The 21,258-nt window shown below is 41.9% G+C and overlaps 1 protein-coding gene across 1 annotated transcript in view; it reads right to left on the bottom strand.

Moving 5' to 3' along the window:
* pkd1b (polycystic kidney disease 1b) overlaps positions 1 to 19,691 on the bottom strand; it is a 39,985-nt gene extending 20,294 nt beyond the window's left edge. The window contains exons 1-20 of the mRNA XM_032502199.1: positions 19,602 to 19,691; positions 18,101 to 18,281; positions 16,808 to 17,016; positions 16,585 to 16,703; positions 15,811 to 15,958; positions 15,474 to 15,739; positions 13,718 to 14,485; positions 12,864 to 12,995; positions 12,529 to 12,704; positions 12,230 to 12,366; positions 7,032 to 10,684; positions 6,757 to 6,906; positions 6,412 to 6,552; positions 5,423 to 5,705; positions 5,150 to 5,243; positions 4,896 to 5,024; positions 3,352 to 3,502; positions 3,067 to 3,204; positions 2,313 to 2,457; positions 1,509 to 2,216 (exon numbers count right to left, since the gene is read on the bottom strand). Of these exons, the coding sequence (XP_032358090.1) occupies positions 1,509 to 2,216; positions 2,313 to 2,457; positions 3,067 to 3,204; positions 3,352 to 3,502; positions 4,896 to 5,024; positions 5,150 to 5,243; positions 5,423 to 5,705; positions 6,412 to 6,552; positions 6,757 to 6,906; positions 7,032 to 10,684; positions 12,230 to 12,366; positions 12,529 to 12,704; positions 12,864 to 12,995; positions 13,718 to 14,485; positions 15,474 to 15,739; positions 15,811 to 15,958; positions 16,585 to 16,703; positions 16,808 to 17,016; positions 18,101 to 18,281; positions 19,602 to 19,674 (7,801 nt within the window). The 5' untranslated portion in view covers positions 19,675 to 19,691. The remainder of the gene's footprint in view (positions 1 to 1,508; positions 2,217 to 2,312; positions 2,458 to 3,066; positions 3,205 to 3,351; positions 3,503 to 4,895; positions 5,025 to 5,149; positions 5,244 to 5,422; positions 5,706 to 6,411; positions 6,553 to 6,756; positions 6,907 to 7,031; positions 10,685 to 12,229; positions 12,367 to 12,528; positions 12,705 to 12,863; positions 12,996 to 13,717; positions 14,486 to 15,473; positions 15,740 to 15,810; positions 15,959 to 16,584; positions 16,704 to 16,807; positions 17,017 to 18,100; positions 18,282 to 19,601) is intronic.
* Between the last annotated feature and the right edge of the window lie 1,567 nt (positions 19,692 to 21,258).

Here is a 21,258-nt window from a genome sequence, read left to right as displayed (position 1 = left end):
ATGCAACATCTTACAGATATACAGTAAGGATAATACATTATTATGTAGGTGCTGCATAATATCTTGGTATGTCTATATACTAATATATTTATATACCGATACATCTATATACCAATATATCTATATACTAGTATATCTATATGCTAATAGGTCTTTATACTAATATCTATATACTAATATATCAATGTACTAAGTTTAGTGTGGATGTGTTATTTAATCTGCTATAGATAGATGGTATAGAAAGAAGAAGAAGAAAGGGAAGAAAAGAAAAAAAAACTTGTAAAAGTGTAAATGTTTTTGTGTGTGTATGCATCTGTGTCTATGATGTGTAAATAACTGAAGCATAAGATCTATTAAAGGAGAAATGTAGAGAAAGGGGGTCGGACTTGATAAGTCGTTTATCAACTTCTTCCTACTCCTTTTTGAACATGGGAAATTTTTTTGTTCGAATGACTTTCAACTTTGGAAGACTGTGCTAAGAAGTACATGGCCTTATTTATTTTAATTTATTTTAATTATATATGTTTTTTTTATGTTTAATGTAAAGTCTGGCGGTCATTACTTTGTTTAAGAGTGTGTTAAAGTTTGACAGCCAACTAATGATATTTAAACTGTATTTTTATTAGATGTATAAAAAAAATGAAGATGCTGTTTTTATTCCATATTGTAGACATGTTGTGTTTGACCGTGTGTTTGAAACGTGAAAATGTCTCCCGATACGATATATCACGATACTTATGCAACGATACATTATTGCGATTTTAAACATATTGCAATATTCTGCAATATATTGCAATTTATTATCTTTTTTTCCAACTTCTAATTTTTTTAATTTAAAATCTTTCCCCAAAAGGAAACTTATCAACATCTGTTTTATCTAAAAAGATACATTTCTCTGTTTGTTCATATCCCTTCAGTTGTATTGCTGAAAAATATGATTATTGAGCAGACAAACTGACCGACACATATATAATAAAAGATACTTGCTGCCTGTGTATTGATACAGTATTGCCACTGAAAATATTGCAATTCTATGCTGTATTGATATTTTCCCCCCACCCCTATTAAGGTCTACTGGGTGCAAATTTTCCACCAAAACAAGTACCTGCATCCAAATGTTAGCGATTGGGATTGGTTTAAAGAAATGCAACTCAAAATGTGTTTTTTCTTCTCCTATCCTGGAATGTGTGTGTGGTGTAGCCAGACCCATCTCCGCAGCGCTGTGGAAATAGGTCTGGCAATGCAAGATTAAACTGTAGAGCAATATATTTTTCTCAGGTAGAGCCCAAAAACAGAGCTAAAAGAAAAAAACATCAGAGTTATTTGAAAGATAATAATATGACTTAGACATTCTACACATATGGTCTTGAAATAGATAAATTGTGGCTTTGTACCCATCAGAAGAAGGTGCATAGTTTAAAACAGAAAGTTAATAGGCATTAAGGCCAATTGTCCATTAGCATTATAGCAAAGTGCAAAAGTTTAAAATCAAAAATGATCCACTGTACCTGGGTCCAGGCTGAAGTTGAAGGAGATGAATAAACCTGCGTTTTCCCCCAGTTCATCCACGGCTTTGACTGTGAGGTTCAACCTTCCTTCAGTGGACAGATTCACAGTCAGACATGTCCCATTCCCAGCTTCACCTTCCCTCCCATCGCTCTGTCCCACAGGGTACTTGTTGGGCAGGGTGACCCGTATGGCCCGCTCCATGTCCAGATCCTGGATGGGAATGGGTTGGCCCTGAGGTGTGCTGAGCTCCATTGCAACCAGAGCGGTGGAAATCGGGGGGACAGCTCCAGTCAGCAATGGGTTGGATCCCAACTCGGCATCCATACCGAACAGTATCTGCACCACGTCTAACTTCTGACTCTTCAGGTGAGCGGTAAGGGAGCTGGGGATGTGAAACGGACACGGGCGAGAACTCTTCAATGCGTCAGCTGATGAGGACTCGGACGGGATGATCTGGTTTTGGTTGGACTGGGGACTGCAGAGGAGGTCAGAGGGGTCTCCATGGAAACCCACCGTATTGATATAATCGGTGGATAGTGAAAGGGGCGCCTCGCCATGAACACGGGAACGCATCAGGGAGCGCATCAGGGCCCCTGCGTGACCCAGCGCTGACTGGGCGGTCGTGGAATCGGACTGTAGAGTGCGTGTGTGGGCTGGGTGAGATCTGGAAGCACTGACTGACTCAGATACAGCTGCCAGGATGCTACCTGGAAACAAAGAGAACACAGATTATTCACCCATTCGGTAAATTTCACCATTAGCACATGACTATTTGAATGCAGGAGATGGTGGTCGACCAGCACCTAGGATGTTAAGGATGTTCTTCCCTGTTTCCACAGCTGACAAAACACCAAGACTCATCTGTTCCTCCATGACATGGATCATCTTGCCCACAGCCTCCAGAACCTTCTGCTGGCACTTTTCACATACCAATTCGCTAGGAACAGCCTTGGGAAAACAGAGATAATAATGACATTTTTTCAGAATTAATGCTGAACATAAAAATGAGGAGCATTTTTTAAAATATGATGTTGCTTTCTTGCCTTTTTGAGTCTTTACTGAATCTTTTCATGCTACTTTCTACTCACTCCCACTTTTTACTCCACTACATTAATATGACTAGCTCTAGTTATTAGTTTCTTTACAAATTGAGATTTTTCCCCACGTGAATTTTGTAAAAACATTTGTTTTATTAAAACTTAAACTACCCAACAATAAAGAGGCCTACAAGCCCAGCTGAGACGATTAGCCGATTAAACGCTTAGTTGATTGACAGAACTGTTCTTATCTTTCCCAGTTTCTAAAATATGAGGATATTTCTGCATTAAGTACATTTTCCTGATGATACTTACATTACATACTTTCACTGAAGTAACATGTTCAATGCAGGACTACCAACACTGCCAATATGAGAAGGTTATCAAAGGCTTCAAAATCTTTGAGATGTTTGAGATTCTGCAACCGTCTCAGTATGAAGCATTTTCAATATTAGTTATCATTGTTATAAATGATTAATGTTTTGGGCTGAGAATGATGAAGGAACAAACTACTGCTTACAGTTGCCAGTGACAACGCTGAGCTGATCTGATCAACATGCAGCAAGGAGGACACAGGAAGAGAGGCCAGGGCTTGGGCCACATTTTCACGGATCTCCCTTCTGTCCATGAGCTCTACGGCCGTCCGTACCGGCTCCATCTGTGGACAGGTGGGGGAAAGTCATTAGTCCAAATTCCAAGCAAATGCAAACCTTTCAAAGTTCTCATTCACTCATTTGGTTATAGTTAATCAGAATCCGTTCAGAGTGTCATTTCATGCGCTGGCAGATGAGATATGAGACATTACTTGATTGAGCTGGCTGGTGAGGGCGATGGAATAAGGGATGATCTCTTGAGGGTTGCCATGTTGGACTAAAGCCCAAAGCTCTGTCTGGCTCTTGATTCTGAGCCACTGACTGGCCTCTCCATCTTTTGCAGGATTATCAACTGTCAACATTCTAGGGAAAGGAGCAATCAGAAAGAGTGAGAGTTCAATCAAACATGATGAAGACAACTGGCATGAAGTGGTTTAGGGCTGGGCATCAGTGCTGCAGCAACCCATAACCAAGCAGCATTGAAACTTCTCCAGTCAAACAATACATTGATTTGTTTGTTTTTGTACCCAGATCTACAAAGAGATTACTAATTTACATGGTTCAGTTCTCAGCCAATCCCTGCAAGCATTCTTTGATTTAATGCGACATGTGATTGGCCAACAACTGCAGCAGCTACAACCCATAGTCTGTGGTGTGAGAAACTTGAGCCCAAATAATAATGATACATTGTACAGTTTTGTTCAGTTATTTCATAACTACTTTAATTGTTTTTAGTTTTTTAGGCATTTGAAAGGATAGCTGAAGACAAGTAAGGGGAGAGAAGGGGTATGGCATGCAGCAAAGAGCCGCCTGCAGATTTTGTATATGGGGTGCACGCTGAACCAGGTGAACTACCAGGGCTCCCCAATACTTTAATCACTATAACACTTGTTAAAGTAATTTGGGCGGTAGGAAGTGGTGGTAGCATTTTACGTAAATGAAAGCCTCCATTCACATGGTGAGTATCGAATGAAGTAGAAAAAAAGTTATCAAAGGAAGTACATGATAGAATAGAAAGCCTTTATTGTCATTATACGCAAGTGCAGTACCTGTGCAACGAGATTTCGGCAACCCCTTTACAGTGTCAACACAAAAAATATAAAAAATATAAAAATATGAAGTGAAAGTGGGGAAAAAAAGAGAGGGGGGGATGTGGAGCACAGTCCCGAGAGCAATTATATACATAATTAAAGTAGTATCAAAAGTTCTGAGTATTAAATATTGCACAGTAATGAGATTAACTGGTTAAGTATAATAATAAATAAATAAATACTGCACTGTAATGAAATTAAATGGTTAAGTATTCATAAGAAATACATAAATATTGCACAGTAATGAGATTAAATGGTTGAATATTAAGTATTAAGTAAGTTATTATTGTTATACATAATTAAGTAAGAATTCCAGTGTCCTTTTAGGTATTATAAATAGTATTGCACAGTAGGTGGGAGAAAAAAGTCTGGGAGTGGGGGGGGGGGGCGTTAGGCTGTGAAGTGAAGTCAATGCATGGTGAGTTCAGGGTGGTTATGGATTTTGATATCTGATGATATCGGTATCGGTATCATCACTTTAAGGGTACTGATACTGGTACTGAAAGCGGTATTGTACTTTTACACGGAATAACCTAAATTATTTGTCCAACATTTGACTGAAAAATAAAATGCTTTGACCTGGTCAAATAACACCTAGAACAAGACTAACAAACATAATTCTGATGCTTATTTTGCTCTGGCTGCATCAAATCCTGGTAGCTTACCTGTTCAGAGCAATGACCTTTGCCCCCAGATGATCTTCTACCAGCAATGTGACTGTAATAACTGACATGCTTCTTTCCTGCCCAGGACTTCCTATTGGAACCAGGGTGCCAAATGTTGAACGGGTACCCCTAGGGAGAGAAATGAAGACAAAAGATAAACAGTTATAGTAAATCCAAATCTTACCTTATAACTCAGTTTTTAATATTCACCCTTCTTTGTCTACTAATTGCTATAGGTTGATGTCTGTATCCACCTGTACAGAGTGAGCAGAGTTCCAATGGGCTGGCTGGGTGCTACCTGGAAGGTATAGATCAGCTGAGATGCCCTGCTTTCATCATCTCGCCACCCTGCAAAAAGAAGACAGATGTTAGCGGGACAGAATCTGATTGTTGAAGAAGCATTTACTTTTGATTTGTAAAGAAAAAACAGGCTTGCAGGATGACAGCTGATTTTTCTCCATTAAAAGTGACAAAGATATTGATGCTAATTGGATTCAGTAACACTTGTACTGAGACCTCAGTGTTACCTGAGCAGTTATAGGTGACCACTGTCTCCAGCAGATGTATATCTGACTCTGGACTGAGATCACACAGGCCTCCGTGCGGCGGATTGTTGGGTAGTAGCGTCAGGCTGGCGCTGCCCCACTGCCCTCTGCCAGGCTGGGATACATTGAGAGTGAAGGTATAACTCTGCCCTGGCTGCAAAACACCTGAACGCACCACCAAGTTAGAAGAATGTCTTCCTGTAGAGGTGGAGACGGTGTTAAGGCTCAGGGTAATGCCAGTCTGGTCCTCAGCGCTCCATATGTACTGGGAGAAGACACATAAATGAATCAAATTAATACTGCATCTGCGTCTTATTATCTGTTTCTTGGCTGCAAATAAAAAAGCATTGTACTGTTCAGTTCTCTAACCAATCAAGCATTGCTAAGAAAAAATATTAATTAAACTGTCCAATCACAAATTTATTCTCAAAGTAGATAAACACTGAAATTGTTATATTCCTCCTCCACCTCCATGTCTAGCACTGTAGAAACATGGCTTACACGGTTTAGAACTTTGACCATAACACTGTATTTCCCCGGAAAATAATAACACAGGACTTTCACGTCTGATTTAAACCCAAACCAAAATATATTTTTTAAACGTAACTACGTAGATTTTGTGCCTAAACATAACCAAACCTTGAACGCAACATTTACATTAAAAACTGCGATTGATGTTCTCTGGCTTAGCTTTGAGTTCGGAAACGCTAGTAGGATTGCAATAGACAACCCACATTACAGCTTGATGAATTAAAATGTAATGAACAACTGAGACTGCAGCAGGGGAGAACTGTGTTGATCGTTTCTTTCCACCTGCACCACCATTATAATTTGTCATGTTTTTAAAAAAAAAAGTTTTGCCTTATGCTGAACACTATTGTTCACAATATTTCACAAAAATTGTCAAAAATTTAATTTACTGAAAAAAATGACTTCACATGTAAGCTCGATGTTAGTATTCGAATCATTACCTGAGCCTGGTCGTCACACTGTCCACATTGTCCTGAGAGAATGATGGGGGCGTTGTAACTAACGTGGTGTGCGGAGGACAGCACAGAGCAGGACACACACTCCACAATCACAGGAAGCACAGGAGCGTCACACACAGTCACCTACAGATACAAGACAGAGGTACTGTATGTGTGATAAGTGTCTTATTTGAATAAATGTGTTGGTATGCCTATGGTAAGTTCTGCCATGATTGCCCATAGCTCTAAAACTCTGTGAGATATATTCTCAACCACAGCAAGTGCACACAAAAACAGTGATAGAGTATGCTTTTGTGTGAGAATGTAATTTGATTTGGTTATACTCACTGTCTGGTTGACAGAGGCAGGTCTCCTCCCTGCCTTGTGTACAGTGAGAGAGAAAACGTAGACTGTGTCAGAGTGCAGCTGAGTGCTCAGTACAGTCATTATACTGCTGTTACTCCCAATAGCTTTTGGAAAATGAGATTCAGTTGAGTTCTGAAAATACAAACACCCAAGTGTTAGTATCAGCTACATATATCATATCTTATACAACTCATAATAATAACAATTAATATAATTTCCTTCACACCAAGGTTGCTTTAACATCAAGAGGCTTTTACCACTGTCATGAAGGTCCAGTGGTACTGAAGTATATCTTCCACTCCTGGAGCTACATCAGGGTCTTCAGACTCAGATCCATCCAGGACGAGGTCACTGAGGCTGGGCCACAGTCTGTGGGATCCCCCCTTGATGACAGCTACCAACATTGAGTGGACCACTGTAACGCTGGTTTTTTGTTGGGCAAGTAGAGGAGTTCCCTGGAGGGAAACGCTGAATACCAGGCAATACTGTCCCACATCGAGAGTGTGCTTCGGGAGTAAGAGAAAAGGCGAAGTTGCATCTACCTGACTTCTAAGCACGACTTTGTTACCAGAGAATTCTAAGTTGGTACAATCAGACTCTTTGAATATCTCCCATAGGTACGTGGCTTTGTAAGCAGAGCAGGTAATGTCCATGCTTGCTTCGAAGAAACTCGGTCTAGACCTGAAGATAGTAGACTGGCTCTGGACAAGAGAAGCTTGAGGTCTTGAACACTGAGGCTCCTCCACCTCCATGTCTAGCACTGTGGACACATGGCTTACACTGTTTAGAACTTTGACCATAACACTGTATTTCCCAGGAATATAATAAGAATGATTGACTGTGCTTAAGTCTGTCACCAATGCTTCAGTGGAGTCTCCAAAGTCCCAGAGGTATTTGGGATTGCTCCCTTCATTAACTTTGACAGAAAACCTGACCGAATATCCAACAAATATTCTTTCCGAATGACAGACAAGCTTGACCTTTTTCACAGGCCACTGAACTATAGCAGTAGCATTTACCATATTCGAGCAGATTCCATTGGTGGCGAGCACGCTAAACGTCAATAAACCATTTTGTGGTGGAGTAAAGATCACTTCTTGTCCTTTGAGCCAGGTGGGCTCAGACCCTACCAAGTGAAATATCCAGGTGTAGTTGACTGGAAGTCCACTTTGAACTTCTGCCCTGAACTGGATTCTTTTCTGAGCCTCTAGAGCATCAGCGCAACAGTTCACAAGTCGCAAACCTTGAATATGCTCAGCAACAAGAATGCTGGAAGACACCTCAGCACTACTGACCTGGTTCCAACCTTTCAGTGTAACTAGATGTGTCCCGGCTGGAAGGCTTGATGTGGTGAACTGTCCTTTACGAATGCCCTGACTATGAATCCAGTCTTTGTTTCTAAATGTTATGGCGAAGCTTACATTGCTTCCTTTGGAAATTGTTGGAATAACTGTAACTGGTTCCTCGGTGCAAAAGGTTGACTTCCAAATATTCAGCATTAGACCTTTGATTGCATCCTGAACTGTGACACTGTGTGAAACCATCTGCCAATTTATCCCATTGGAGACATTTAAAGACACCTGATAGATACCTGCCAATGGAAAAGTGTAGATAAAGGTCTGATTTGTATAATTAAAAAGCACAGCACCTCTAATTTCCCAGTTCCAATGCAAATCACTACCTTTCCGAATAAGCCCATGGAGTTGAACTGCAGAACTTGTGGTGATTTGAAAGGGATGCGTCTTCCTTTCAATTTCAAAGTCCATCTCTTGGATCTCCTCCTGAACATTGAACTCTTTGGTGAAATTGCTGTGGCTAAGGACATTCTGAGCTGAAACTCTAACAAGACAATGACCAACACTTGTAAAAGTGTGGAGAAGAAAGGGTGTGTGGGTCTTCAAGGGTGAAAGATCAGATTTCACATACCACAGGTAATGTAGGTCTGACCCGGTAACCACGGATACAGAAATATTCACCAATTCCCCTAAAGCTACAATGTTTGATTGTGTTGTAATGTGTGCACCTGCTACACGCTGTACTGACACTAAATGAACAATGCTGGTGGCCTCACCCAACTTGTTGGAAGCTCTTAGCTCAACTGAAACCCCACCAGGAGTTTCAACTAACATATGAAAAAGCTCTCCATCACTAGTAATTTGTCGGTTTATTCCACTACGTAAAGCAAGCCAGTGATAACTGACATTGGAGCCCTTGGTGATTGAAGCAATAAACAGCAGTTCCTCTTGGGTTGGTATGTATTTCATGTTTGTCAGGCTCTGACATTCAATCTGAAGACCCTCTATACTTTCGAAGGCCTCAATTAAAATAGCTGCTTCCTTTCTACTTACCAAGTTCTGTGCAACAACCCTTACTTGATACATTCCTGGTTTCAGGAAAGCAAATCTAAACTGATAAGTCCCCTGTTTGGTTGAGTTTAAACCATCTACAGTCCAGTAGTAGTTGGTGCTACTGAGAACACTGCTAATTGCTGAGATAAGAGTTTCTTCTCCTACTATAGCATAAGGCTGGTTGGTGTGAAGTGAAAGGTCTGAAATAGGAAGTAAAACATTGACTTTAAGAGACACAGAATCACGGCTAACAGCATTAAATGCTGTGACGGTGACTGTGTACTGACCCGTCGAGGTGAAGGCGTGTGACACATTTTGCTTTGTCTCCACTGGGGATCCATCTCCAAAGTCCCACAGCACTGACACATTGCTACCAGTGCAACTGGCGACCCAAAATGATGCTAATGTATTGACTGTCAGTGTGCCACTTTGACTATCCACAGACAGCTTACTCACAGGGTTTTGAATGGTGATCCTAGCGGTCGCGGTTTTGTTGCTGACTTCGTTAAGTGCTGTTACTGATACCTCTTCCACACCTTTCTCTTTAAAGATAAAACACTTTTGATTTGTTTCTGTCATGGCGGTGATACTAGAGGGGCTGCTTACCCACTTGAATTGATAACCTCTAATTTGTACGGGGGAAACTAAAACCATGACACATACCTCATCTCCTACTGCCACTACTTCTTTTGAAGACTGTACTGTGATGTTGGTTATTGGTGCTTCCACACAGATACTCTTATTAAACGATACAGATGTAACAGAACCAAACACAGTCAGACTAATATGAAAGATCCCTTGACTTTGAAATGTGTGCATGGCTGTCGACTGTCCCGTCAGTACAGCCAGAGGTGATCCATCTCCAAACAGCCAATGGAAAGTCAGAATGGATATGTTCCCTTTCACCAGAGCAGTAAACTGTATGTCTCTTCCACTCATGACACATTCTGTAGGGAGAACTCCACTAACAGCCAACCTATAGACCTCAACACAGAGAGACTGATGAGCTTGGCTGACAGAATTCAAGACAGTGACATCTACTGTATAGTGCCCTGGCGACTTATAGATGTGAGAGATGGAACCATCTGTAACGTTTCCCTGCCGGGACCCATCGCCAAAGTCAAAATTCCATAGCAGATTCGTACCAGTTGCCACTGTAGCTCTGAAATCTGTAGCAGAGCTTAGTTCAGTGGGTCCATTGTAACTAACTGTCAATCCAGAGATTTTCTCCAAAACTTCCATCATGAGCCAAGTGGTCAAGAATGTAAGAGTGTTGTTGGCACACACTGTAAGGTTATACACTCCTGCAGACGCAAAAGTATGGTTGACTTTACAGTGGATGCCTTGGATAACTTCAGAGCCATCGGCAAAGTCCCATGTGTAGACAACAGCATGGGTGGAAGGCTCTGTCGAAGCTTCCAGAATGAGAGTCTGTTCAACGAGTGGCACTGGAGGGGAAGGGGAAATGAGGAGGTGTTTTAATCGAGGGCGTACGCTTATCTTCATTGTCGCATCAGTTTTTTCATATTGGTTGGAGACTTGGACATGAAGAGTGTAGTCAGCTGCAAAAACAGGAAAGAAGATTTTACCTTGATGGACCAAAAAGCAAGTACCAAGCACAGGTTCTCCAAGTTTTATTCTAGTCATCAAATGTCACAGAAATCAGCGATTTTCAAATTCCTCGTAAAATGGGGTTTTAAAAAGTCTAAAATCAAGTTCAGGGACTAAATAAATGTTGCATGTTGTCTGGCATTTAGTCAAAATACCAGCAAAAAGTTCTATCAACCAACCTATAGTACTCGCCAAAGATTCAATGACACATGTGCACTTGGCAGTATCATTAAAGGGCTCGTACTCAAAATACTGGAAAAAAAAACAGTGTGCTGGGTTTGCCTCCAATCCAATTGCCTCCAATTCAATGGAGTTCAATGACTCCCTTCATTGTCCTCTCTAAGACCGTTCCCCAAAACGTGAAATAGCTTTTTTAGCTTCCACATGAACTAACATGCATGCATGGCCAGGACGCCATTACTCCACTATATTTTTACATTGCAAATGTGTTTGCTTCTATAATAAAGGTCCCATGGCATGAAAATTTCACTTTATGAGTTTTTTTCAACATCAATATTCGTTCCCCAGTCTGATTATGGTTCCCCAGTAGCTAGAAATGGTGATAGGAGTAAACCGCGCCCTGGGTATCCTGCTCTGCCTTTGAGAAAAGGAAAGCTCAGATGGGCCGATCTGAAATCTTGCTCCTTATGAGGTCATAAGGAACAAAGTTACCTCACCTATGAGAAAGAGAGAGACATCATGGCTTTCAAAAAAGCAAAGTGGCAGTTGGTCAAGGCCACACCCCCCGCCTCCACCTTGCCCCCCCACACCCCTCCTCCTTAAAAGCTACAGACTCAGAAATGGCACATACCAAGGAAAGCTCATTGTGGGACTGGCTCTAGTGGCTGGAATTCTGCACCAAGGCTAAATTTTGGGAAAGAGACTTCAGATACAGCAATAGAGACCACTAAGGTCTATATAAAAGAGACTTTAGATACAGTATTAGGGGACCACTAAGGGCTATATAAAAGAGATTTCAGCTACAGTATTAGGGGACCACTAAGGGGTATACAAAAGCATCCAAAGAGCCCCATGTCATGGGACCTTTAATGTTCTGGATGTCTAGTACAGCCGCAGCTAATTTGATGCCTGTGTAATTGTATGTAGTGTATCTTTAAAGCAGTAATTAACCTTGGGGGCAGGATATCTTAGCTGTAAACACAACACTGGCATATAATCACTTTATAAACCTGATATGGTACACTTGTTAACACATTGCACATCCAGCAGACATGGAGCAATATTAGCATCACTTTGTTTTGGGCCACCCAAGGATGTCATATATTCACTCTCCTTTTAGCTGGTTTGGTGTGTGGAAATATCTGTCTGCTAAATTCTCCACTGTGTTCACTAGTTAGATGCTAGGTTACTGTGTCTGTTGTCGTTAATGCTGGGCAGGTAGCATATCGTGAGGTTTTCGATTTTAAATTACACATAGTCATTTCATCCAAAATATTGCTAAGTGCAGCTTTAATTGTTGTTGTGAGAGTGTTTACCTGGAATAGAAAAGGTATAGTTGACTGAGTCCTGGACATAGACGTGCTTCCCTCCTCTCTCCATTAGCCCTTCCATATTCTGACATGGAGCAGACTGGGTGTGGATCACCTTGCTACTGCCATCCCCAAAATCCCATCTATATGAAATACAGCACATGGACATTTAGAATAACCAGACACGACATAACTTCAAAAGTACATTTCAAGTGGTAGTCTATATTTTAATGTAAAGGGTATACAATATACCAGCTCAAATGTTTTTCTCTGATGATCTCTGGGGGGTTGTTTATTAACCTTACCTGAATGTGACTGGCAGGGAGATGTCCACTTTGACTCTGAGGGTGTAGAGGTGTGTAGCATCCACAGCTATGACCTCCCGGACTAAGAGGAATTCTGGCTCACCCAGTGGGGTAATTTCATCAGCAGTCAGGAGGACTTGTTGGCTCTGGGAGCTCACATGATTGGAAGCCGTCAACTAGCAGAAAGATTACTTTGATTAAATAAAGAGGCTCAGAATGTTATTAAATGTAATTTATTGATTAATCATAAAATTTAATTTTATATTTTTTAAAGAAACATAAAAAATAACCAACTGGCCAAATTTACCATCAGAGAGACAGCTAAATGATCTTACCCTGAGCTTATACTTTGCAGGTTTCTTGAACACTACACTGTAAGATTCTCCTTCATAGGCAAACTCCTCCAGGTCGTCAATCACCCATGTGAATTTTACTGCGGAACCACTCTCCACTTTAGCTTGAAATGACTACAACGTAAAAGAAAATCATCAAAAAGAAACAAATGTCAGAGAATATGTTACCAAACTAAGTTCCCTTTGTGCATACGTTTAGTCTTACATGTCCACATTCGTCTGAAAGAATGTGAAAGAGTCTACAGCCACTGTAGCAGCTCTGTTTAAGTGCTAAAACGCTCACAATGGCAACGTAAAATTAAAAAATTAGGAGGATCACTATGACTGTACTAAATTTCCCAAGGCTTTTTACTAAAAACCACAAACTTCAACCTCTTTGTGCCACTCTGGAAAAAGTCAGAAGAACACCAAAATCATCAGCCCGTCCTCACCCAGAAATCAATAGCAAAGGTCAATAATGCAATTTGTGTGTATGACTGTTTGTCAAAAAGAAAAAAGAAACAATAGTAGACGCGATTGGTTCATCCAATTGTCCGCCAGGTGTTTTTAAAAAGTGCCAACCCTTTTCAAAACGTTTCCAATGATGGCTTTTCAGACAACAATCCAGCTTGTGTCAGTAGGTGTCAATAGGTGAAAAGTCTGGGGATTTCCGAAATCATTAGGATTCATCCTATGTGGAACATGAATGTCTGTACAAAACCCAAATGCTAGTTGAGATATTTCAATCGGTACCAAAGTGGTGGACCGACCAGCTGGCTTTGCCGCGCTGCCAACATGATTACTGAATATATTGCTCAAATAAGCAGAGTGTTTAAATTACTTTTTTTCATCCTCACCTGTGAAGTGTCTACTAGCATCCTCTGGCATCCATGTTGCTCTACAGTGAGCCCTGTCACTGCCTCATAGCCACAAACCCTCACACTCACAGTCTGAGAGCTAACTGCATCCATCACACTGATGTTCAGTGTTTGAACCCCTGCTGAGGGCAAGACCAGGATCACAGAGGAGAACCAGGCATCAGGGGACTGTCTCCAACAGTCAGGCCAAGACAGAGCCACCTCTTCAGGGCAAGATGGAAGAAAATGAACCCCAGTCTGCAGAACTGGGGCTGACCACGAGCTCCTGGCTTTCTCTCCAGACAGGACCTTGACAACGATAAGTGTTGGGACGTTGATTTGGACATGAATCTGATTATTTTCATCTGGCACAGGGTGGATGACATTAAGGCCAAATTCAGATCGCAGACATGGAGTAGGACCAGTTGTCAGGACCCTATTATCTGGAGCTGCGGTTGCTTCTCTGTGTGTGAAGCCAGAGTCTTCATCGTGCTCAGTACCTCTGTGTAGATTCTTGTCCACGTACAGCATCCTCAGATCACACACCACCCCATCCACCCATTGGCCTCCGTGTGGCAGGGACGTGAGACCTCCCTCCCACCAGCCTCCCCACTCCTTCCTCCTGAGGGACATGTAACTCTGACGCCAGGGGGAGTTTAAAGATGCTTCACTGTTCAGGCAATGTAGGAATGCACCAGAGTCACGGGTGTGCTGTATAGCCACAACATCATCAGGGTAGACCATGATCGCTCGCTCTGGAAGAAGCAGCTGTTAAAAGAACAAAGTCGGATGAGAGTTATACTCAGTAAACTTAATACAGCTGTTTTTCTGCCACATGGCACCTTTTTTTCATTGATTGCAAGCTATTTTGCAAAACACAACAGGAAACTTATTTATTGATACTGATGGATTTCAATATCGATCGATCCACACCAAATATTCTTTTGTACCTTAAAATAATGTTTCCAAAATCGTTTCAGTGGTTCATTAACTTGTATGAATGAGACATAAGAATAATGGTAATATAACAGTAATGGACAATTCCTTTTCCGACCTGTAGGGGGACCAGAGAGGAAAAGTGCTTTGGTGCCTACAGTAAAGGTGCTGGAGCGTGTGGTGCTGGTGCTGGTGCTGGCCCCCCCCCCCCCCCCTCCCCCGCTTTGAGCAGTCTATACAGTAAGCTAAATTTACCCAACAAAAGGGGGATAAGGCACCAATAGGCCTACTAACAGTCATTTTGGTTTCATAACGCATACTGTTACATCCCTAAAATCTATATCATATTATATCATATTATATCATATTATAACATATTAAATATTATATATATTTTACAATTATGTTAGAAGTTATTAGAATTATTAGAAGTAGAAGTTTGGAGGTTTAAAACCAGCTTTCTAAAATGTCCAGAAGACACAAGTGAGTTGATTTTAAAGAAGTGCTGTTTTTTTTTTTTCTCCAGGAATCAAGTGCACTAACATTAATCACCAATCAATGCTATTGGTCACCCTTTACATCTGACTGTGGGTTTTACATGTATTTAAACACAAGGCCACTTCATCCGACTTTGTTGAAGTCTCAATTAAATGTTTTCAAATTAGCCTTTTTTTTTTAAAATTTCCTGTTCATTATTAGTTTTTTTTACTGTGCATACAAGGTTTTGGTCTGACAGTGACAAGGTACTTTCCATTCAAATATCGTAAGTCCATAACGACTGCAAGAAAAGCCAATAACGTGCAAAGAAATGTCAACTCACGCTTATAGTTTTCAGTTCAGAGCTAGGGTTTACTCTCAGAGGTAGGTCTGCCACCAGGTGGTAGAAGGGGGGTATTGCAGGGTATCTGGGCGGTAAAGCAAAGCCGCGGGCCCCTGCTGCAGAGTCGTAGGGGCTGCAGGGACTGGTGGTGGGCACACAGGCCTCCAGCAGGTGGCACCAGTGCTGGCCCAAGCTGCAGCCCCCTGTGGTGTTACACAGCGGCACTGCTGAGCAACAGCTGAACGGGTTAAGGAGAGAGCTGCAACCTGAGGGGCAAAGAGGAGATCATCAGCGTCCACTATCAAGCAAACAGCTCCATAGTACCGTTGTACTGTACCTGGTGGGACCAGGTGGTGGTTGGGATTGCAGTAGGGTCGGAGGATCTGTACCCGGGCCAGAGAGGACACTGGGCTGGGCTGGACCACCAGCTCCACTGATGCCAACTGACCTGCATGACTGAACCACAGCCCTGGGAACAGCTGCATCTGTGGGTGTCAGAGGAGCAGAAGGGAACAGTGCAAATTAATTTAATGCATGATTATAATTTGGTTCAAAATCCCAGAATCAGCCAAAAGGCTGTTTTTTTTTAGAGAGAGAGAAAAAGAGGTGAATGACATGCAGCAAAGGGCCGCATGCCTCGCTATCTTTCACTATCTGCTTGCTGCCTGTCCCCAGAACACACTGTAAAAAATGTGGTCTCTGTAGAAAGTCCAGGGTCTACAAACGTCCAACAAAAACAAACTGTGTCCACATGCACCACGAAGCATACACAGACAGTGCTCCAGCCAATAACCAACAAGAAGGAGTTGGGGGTGGGGGGGTTAGTGCGTGGAAGCACAGAGGGAGGGGATGAGATGAGGAGGAGAGCAGGGACACGCTACTCTCGAAGTATTGAAAATACTTTGAACGTCAACAAGAACTAACGTCACCCAACATCACTTAGAGCACCTTTAACCACTCATTAGAGCTTTTTTAGGTCTGTGAGCTGACGTTTAACCAAGAAGTGATTTTCTCTTGTCAGATACTTTTTAAATACACCATCTCAAATATATCTTGTGACCCCTTTAGGTTTGCTGACCAGTATCTTTTTTTCAATTGACACTATACTGACCTCCACTGTGAGTGCTCCGATGTCTGGGACATTTGGAAAGGGGTGTATCTGGGTCTGAGCATAGATACCGCTCATGAGAGTCAATCCAGTCAGGTAATTGTCCACAGACGGTAAGGACTCTGCATTAAGAAGGAACAACCAGAGTCACCTAAAGACACGTTTCTAATAATAGCCATACATGAGGATAAAACCCACATGTTTTTCAGTGAAATAAAAATCTTACCAGTTACTTGTTTTTCACAGAGAAAGAGGTATTGTCCAGCACATTGAGCCTTCCTCCACTGCCTCTGTGTCCCCAAGGCCATCTGAGAACATCCCCCCTGGCTCTCACTGGCTCCAGTCCACCATGCAGGATTTACTGGCTCTGCAACCCCAACCTGGACCGACCCCTCTCCTGCTGATCCCTTCAGCCATACCCAAACAGTGCTATTTCTAAACGTACACAAAAACAACAGGGAAAATATATATTAAAGAGCCCCTGTTATGCTCCTTTTCAGGGTCATATTTTTATTTTTGGGGTTTACTAGAATAGGTTCACATGCTTTGATATTCAAAAAACATTATGTTTCTCATAGTAACCATTGCTGCAGTGCCGCCACCTGAAACACTCAGTCTCTGATTGGTCAGCTGGCCCACTCTGTTGTGATTGGTCAACCAATTTCAAACAGGCCACTGGGCGGGTGATGTTTGCCCCGCCCCATAAAACCAAGCCACGCCCTTTAATAACTAATGACCCATTTCTTGTACACTACTGTGGGATTTATCATTGAAATTAGCAGAGAGCTACGTTTTCATTGGCCATGGTGTGGACTGCCCCCTATGCTTAAGCCACGCCCCCTTTCACAGCTATTGAACTGTATGCCGTAGAGTCTTGTGTGAGGTATCATTGAACTCAGCTGGGAGTTCCCTTTTCATTGGTGACAATTTGAAGGGTCTGAGTGCAAATGCACCATCGCAAGGAGCGATGTCCGCCAGTAAACCCGACACGCAAGGAGGTGCGAGGGTCCATCCAACGCTGCGTGCAGCTTTAATTAGGGCCCGAGCGCCGACAGCGGCAAAGGCCCTATTGAAACTGAAGGAATTATTTTGATTTCTTTTATCTGGCAAATGAATTGCCTTTTTGAGGGGCTTGTCATATTCAAAAACTCACCAAATTTGGCGGTCGCATCAAGTCTGGTAAAAAATGTACATATTTTAAGGGTTTCGGGAATGGGCGCACAAAAATTGCGCACCAGCGCCCCCTAAAAAAAAGAAAATTGAGCCCCTGTAGTATGTTTAGCGTAGCCCCCCAAAAACCTGGTACACATCTGTAGCATGGCAGGACGGACATAGAACTCTATTGCAGCCATATCCTAAACCCAACAAGAAGTCCGCCATTTTGAATTGAAAGTTTGAAATTAGTGCAATTTTTGCCTTCTCCACATGTCGTACTTTAACGAACTCCTCCCAGAAATTTCATCCAATCAGCTTCAAACTTAAAACACATGACATGGAGACATATGTCTTTAGCACTCACACTGGAAAGGAGTGGTGGATGAAGTGTTGCAGCTCCAGGCTGTCAGCAGATGCCAGATCTCCTCCCCGAGTCTCTCTGCAGGAATCCTGCGCTTCAGGCTGCGAAGATGTCGTCTCAGAGAGCCAATAGCATCGTCGGCTGGTCAAGTGGATCAGGCCACCTTTTGGACAAGGAATGTCCTCTGAAAGGCAAGACAATGAAACAATGAAATATGGATATCCATCCATCCATCTTCATCCGCTATCCGGTATCGGGTCGCGGGGGCAGCAGCTCTAGTAGGGGACCCCAAACTTCCCTTTCCCGAGCCACATCAACCAGCTCCGACTGGGGGATCCCGAGGCGTTCCCAGGCCAGGTTGGAGAAATAATCTCTCCACCTAGTCCTGGGTCTTCCCCGAGGCCTCCTCCCAGCTAGACGTGCCTGGACCACCTCCCTAGGGAGGCGCCCAGGAGGCATCCATACCAGATGCCCAAACCACCTCAACTGACTCCTTATGACGCGAAGGAGCAGCGGCTCTACTCCGAGCTCCTCTCGGATGACTGAGCTTCTCACCCTATCTCCCCCCCCCCCCCCTGAGGAAACCCATTTCGGCCGCATGTACCCTGGATCTCGTTCTTTCGGTCATGACCCGGCCTTCAATATGGATAGTTAAAATGTATTGTGGAGTAAGCATGTGAGCAAGATCTACACTGTTTAGTTTTTGTTTAAAAAGAAACCAGGATGATGGAGATCATAAGTCCCATGATGGACACGCCAGTGTTGTTGTCATTACTTGGAATTCCCCAAGGAAGAAAAATATCCCGACTGACTTTTGGCCCCCAATCAGAGAGTGAATCCGTAGTAAAAAACAACAATTTCAGTTAAAATGTTCACGTCTGATTTAAAGCATTGCCTCGACTGAAGTTAACTATGAAACCTCACCTCTCCGAAGGAGCAGGGGTGGAATGTAACTAAGTACATTTTCTCAAGTACTTAAGTACACATTTGAGGTACTTGTACTTTACTTGACTCTTTTCTTTTCAGGCCACTTTTTATTCTACTACTACTACTACTACTACTACTGACAGCTTTAGGTACCAGTTACTTTACAAGTTAAGATTTTTGCACACAAACACACATGCTGTTTATAATATAAAGACAGTGTTTTATTATAAATGAAACTGCCCAACGATATACAGGCCTACAAGTTCAGCTGAGATGATTAGCTAAATAAAAACACTTAGTTGACTGACAGAACTGTTGTGATTGTTTCTAGTTTCTAAAGATTTTTGAGTACTTTTGCTTTTAAAACTTTAAGTATATTCTCCTGGTGATACTTTTACTTAAGCAAACATTTTCAATACAGGACTCTTACTTGTAACAGAGTGTTTTTTACAGTGTGGTATTAGTACTTTAACTCAACAAAAGGATCTACTTCTTCCACCGCTGTGAAGGGTAAGACAAGTGAGACAACAATCTCCCAAAACCAATACTCAATCCAAGACAAAACGAAGCTTCTCACCTCCAGCCACAGTGATCAAAAGCCCACACAGAATCCACAGCCGTTGCTTCAGCGTCCTGAGTGTACCTGTCATCTTGTGGATTACATCACATCCTCCTGAAGAAAAGAAACATTGGAGAAATCAACGCCCCCCCCCCCACCTATTGCATGAAGTTTGCAGATTCGTCTCATGTGTTTTTTTCCCCTGTCCTTGCACCAAGACTCTCCCCTCATCCTCATGCTCTTGTACAAGTTGGAAATGTTGTCCGTCTTTCACCCACCCCCCCCCCCCCCCCCTCCCCACCCCCCCGTCCTGCAAATACATCATGAGTTACGATGGTGTCGTTCTCTCTGAGTGCCTGGGTGACTTCTACTTTGTAACCGGCAACCGCCATATAGAAGCAGAGTGGACAGAGGACGCCAGCGCGGCTCATTACCATGTTGTGAAGCCCCGGGCCCCCCCCCAGCTAAGGGAAACACGCCTCAGAGACCAAAAGACACATTGCAGTGTCTCTGTTATTTGGGTACAAATTGTTTTTTTGTTACACACTCTAAGAAATAAATCCGTAAAATAACAGAAACCGTACTTGCAGCTCATTACCCGGACATAATTAAAATACTAACATTTTCAGTAAAATAACTGTGTCAATGGTACAAAAAACATAACTGTCATTTTGTAAATAAACAGAAATATACCTGGGTATCACGTACAAGGGACAATTTCTGTTAAAATTTACAGTCACACAACTGTTAATTTACAGATATATCTTGTAATGTAAATACTTTGTTACTGTTCTTAAGTAAAATTTTCACTTATCTGGCAAACTTTCACTTCACTACATTTCCTAAATAAAATGTAGCCTATGCTTTTACTCCGATACATTTCCCCTAAGCATCTTGGTTACTACAAAATAAAAAATAAAAAACAGAAGACATTTGTTGATGGGAGTTCTCTCAAAATATGCAGTGTTGGTCCTTTAACTTGAGGGAATTGTGCCTGGAAAGTCCTGGAGAAGACTTTAAGTTTGATGTTTAACCTTTGTGTTGTCTTACCGTCAAAACTGAAAATCAACGCTTTTGCTGAGGCTTTTTTAAAAATGTGTTTTACTTTTTCTTACGTTTTCACATCACTGTTGAGGCTTTTGTTCGATGTTTGTCGCACTTTAATTTTACAATTATTTTTGGAATTTATGGTAAAGAAACCTCCTTTATAGGAAATTATACCTAATGTTTGAGTTGGAAAAGCAGAAATTAGGAATTATTTTGACTGAAATTAAAGGAATGGATGTTGATGGATAATCCCAGACTGGAATATGTCGACTTTTACTCAATACTATTTCAAAAACACTTCAACTTGTTTTTTCAAATACTATAAAATTGAATACGACACCCCAAAATTAATGAAAGTAGAGCTTTGTACTTGCCAAAGAGCGTTGTGTGGAATCAATCGTGTTACTTTGGGGAATTAAAAAAAACATTGATATAGGAAAACGGGTCAGTGTGACCCGAGGACAACATGAGGGTTAAGAAGGTATGGAAACCCTGAATATTATGCTTTACTATAAGAAACCAACAATAAAGTTCATCACTTTTGATACTTCAGTACAGTCAACATCAGATACTTTAAGACTTTGACTCATGTCATATTCTAACTTTAACCTTTTCTGTACTTTTACTC

This window comes from Etheostoma spectabile, chromosome 21 (assembly GCF_008692095.1).
Source record: "Etheostoma spectabile isolate EspeVRDwgs_2016 chromosome 21, UIUC_Espe_1.0, whole genome shotgun sequence".
Lineage (NCBI taxonomy): Eukaryota > Metazoa > Chordata > Actinopteri > Perciformes > Percidae > Etheostoma > Etheostoma spectabile.
Note: the sequence above shows the minus strand (reverse complement) of the source record. Positions and strands in the feature narration are given on the sequence as shown.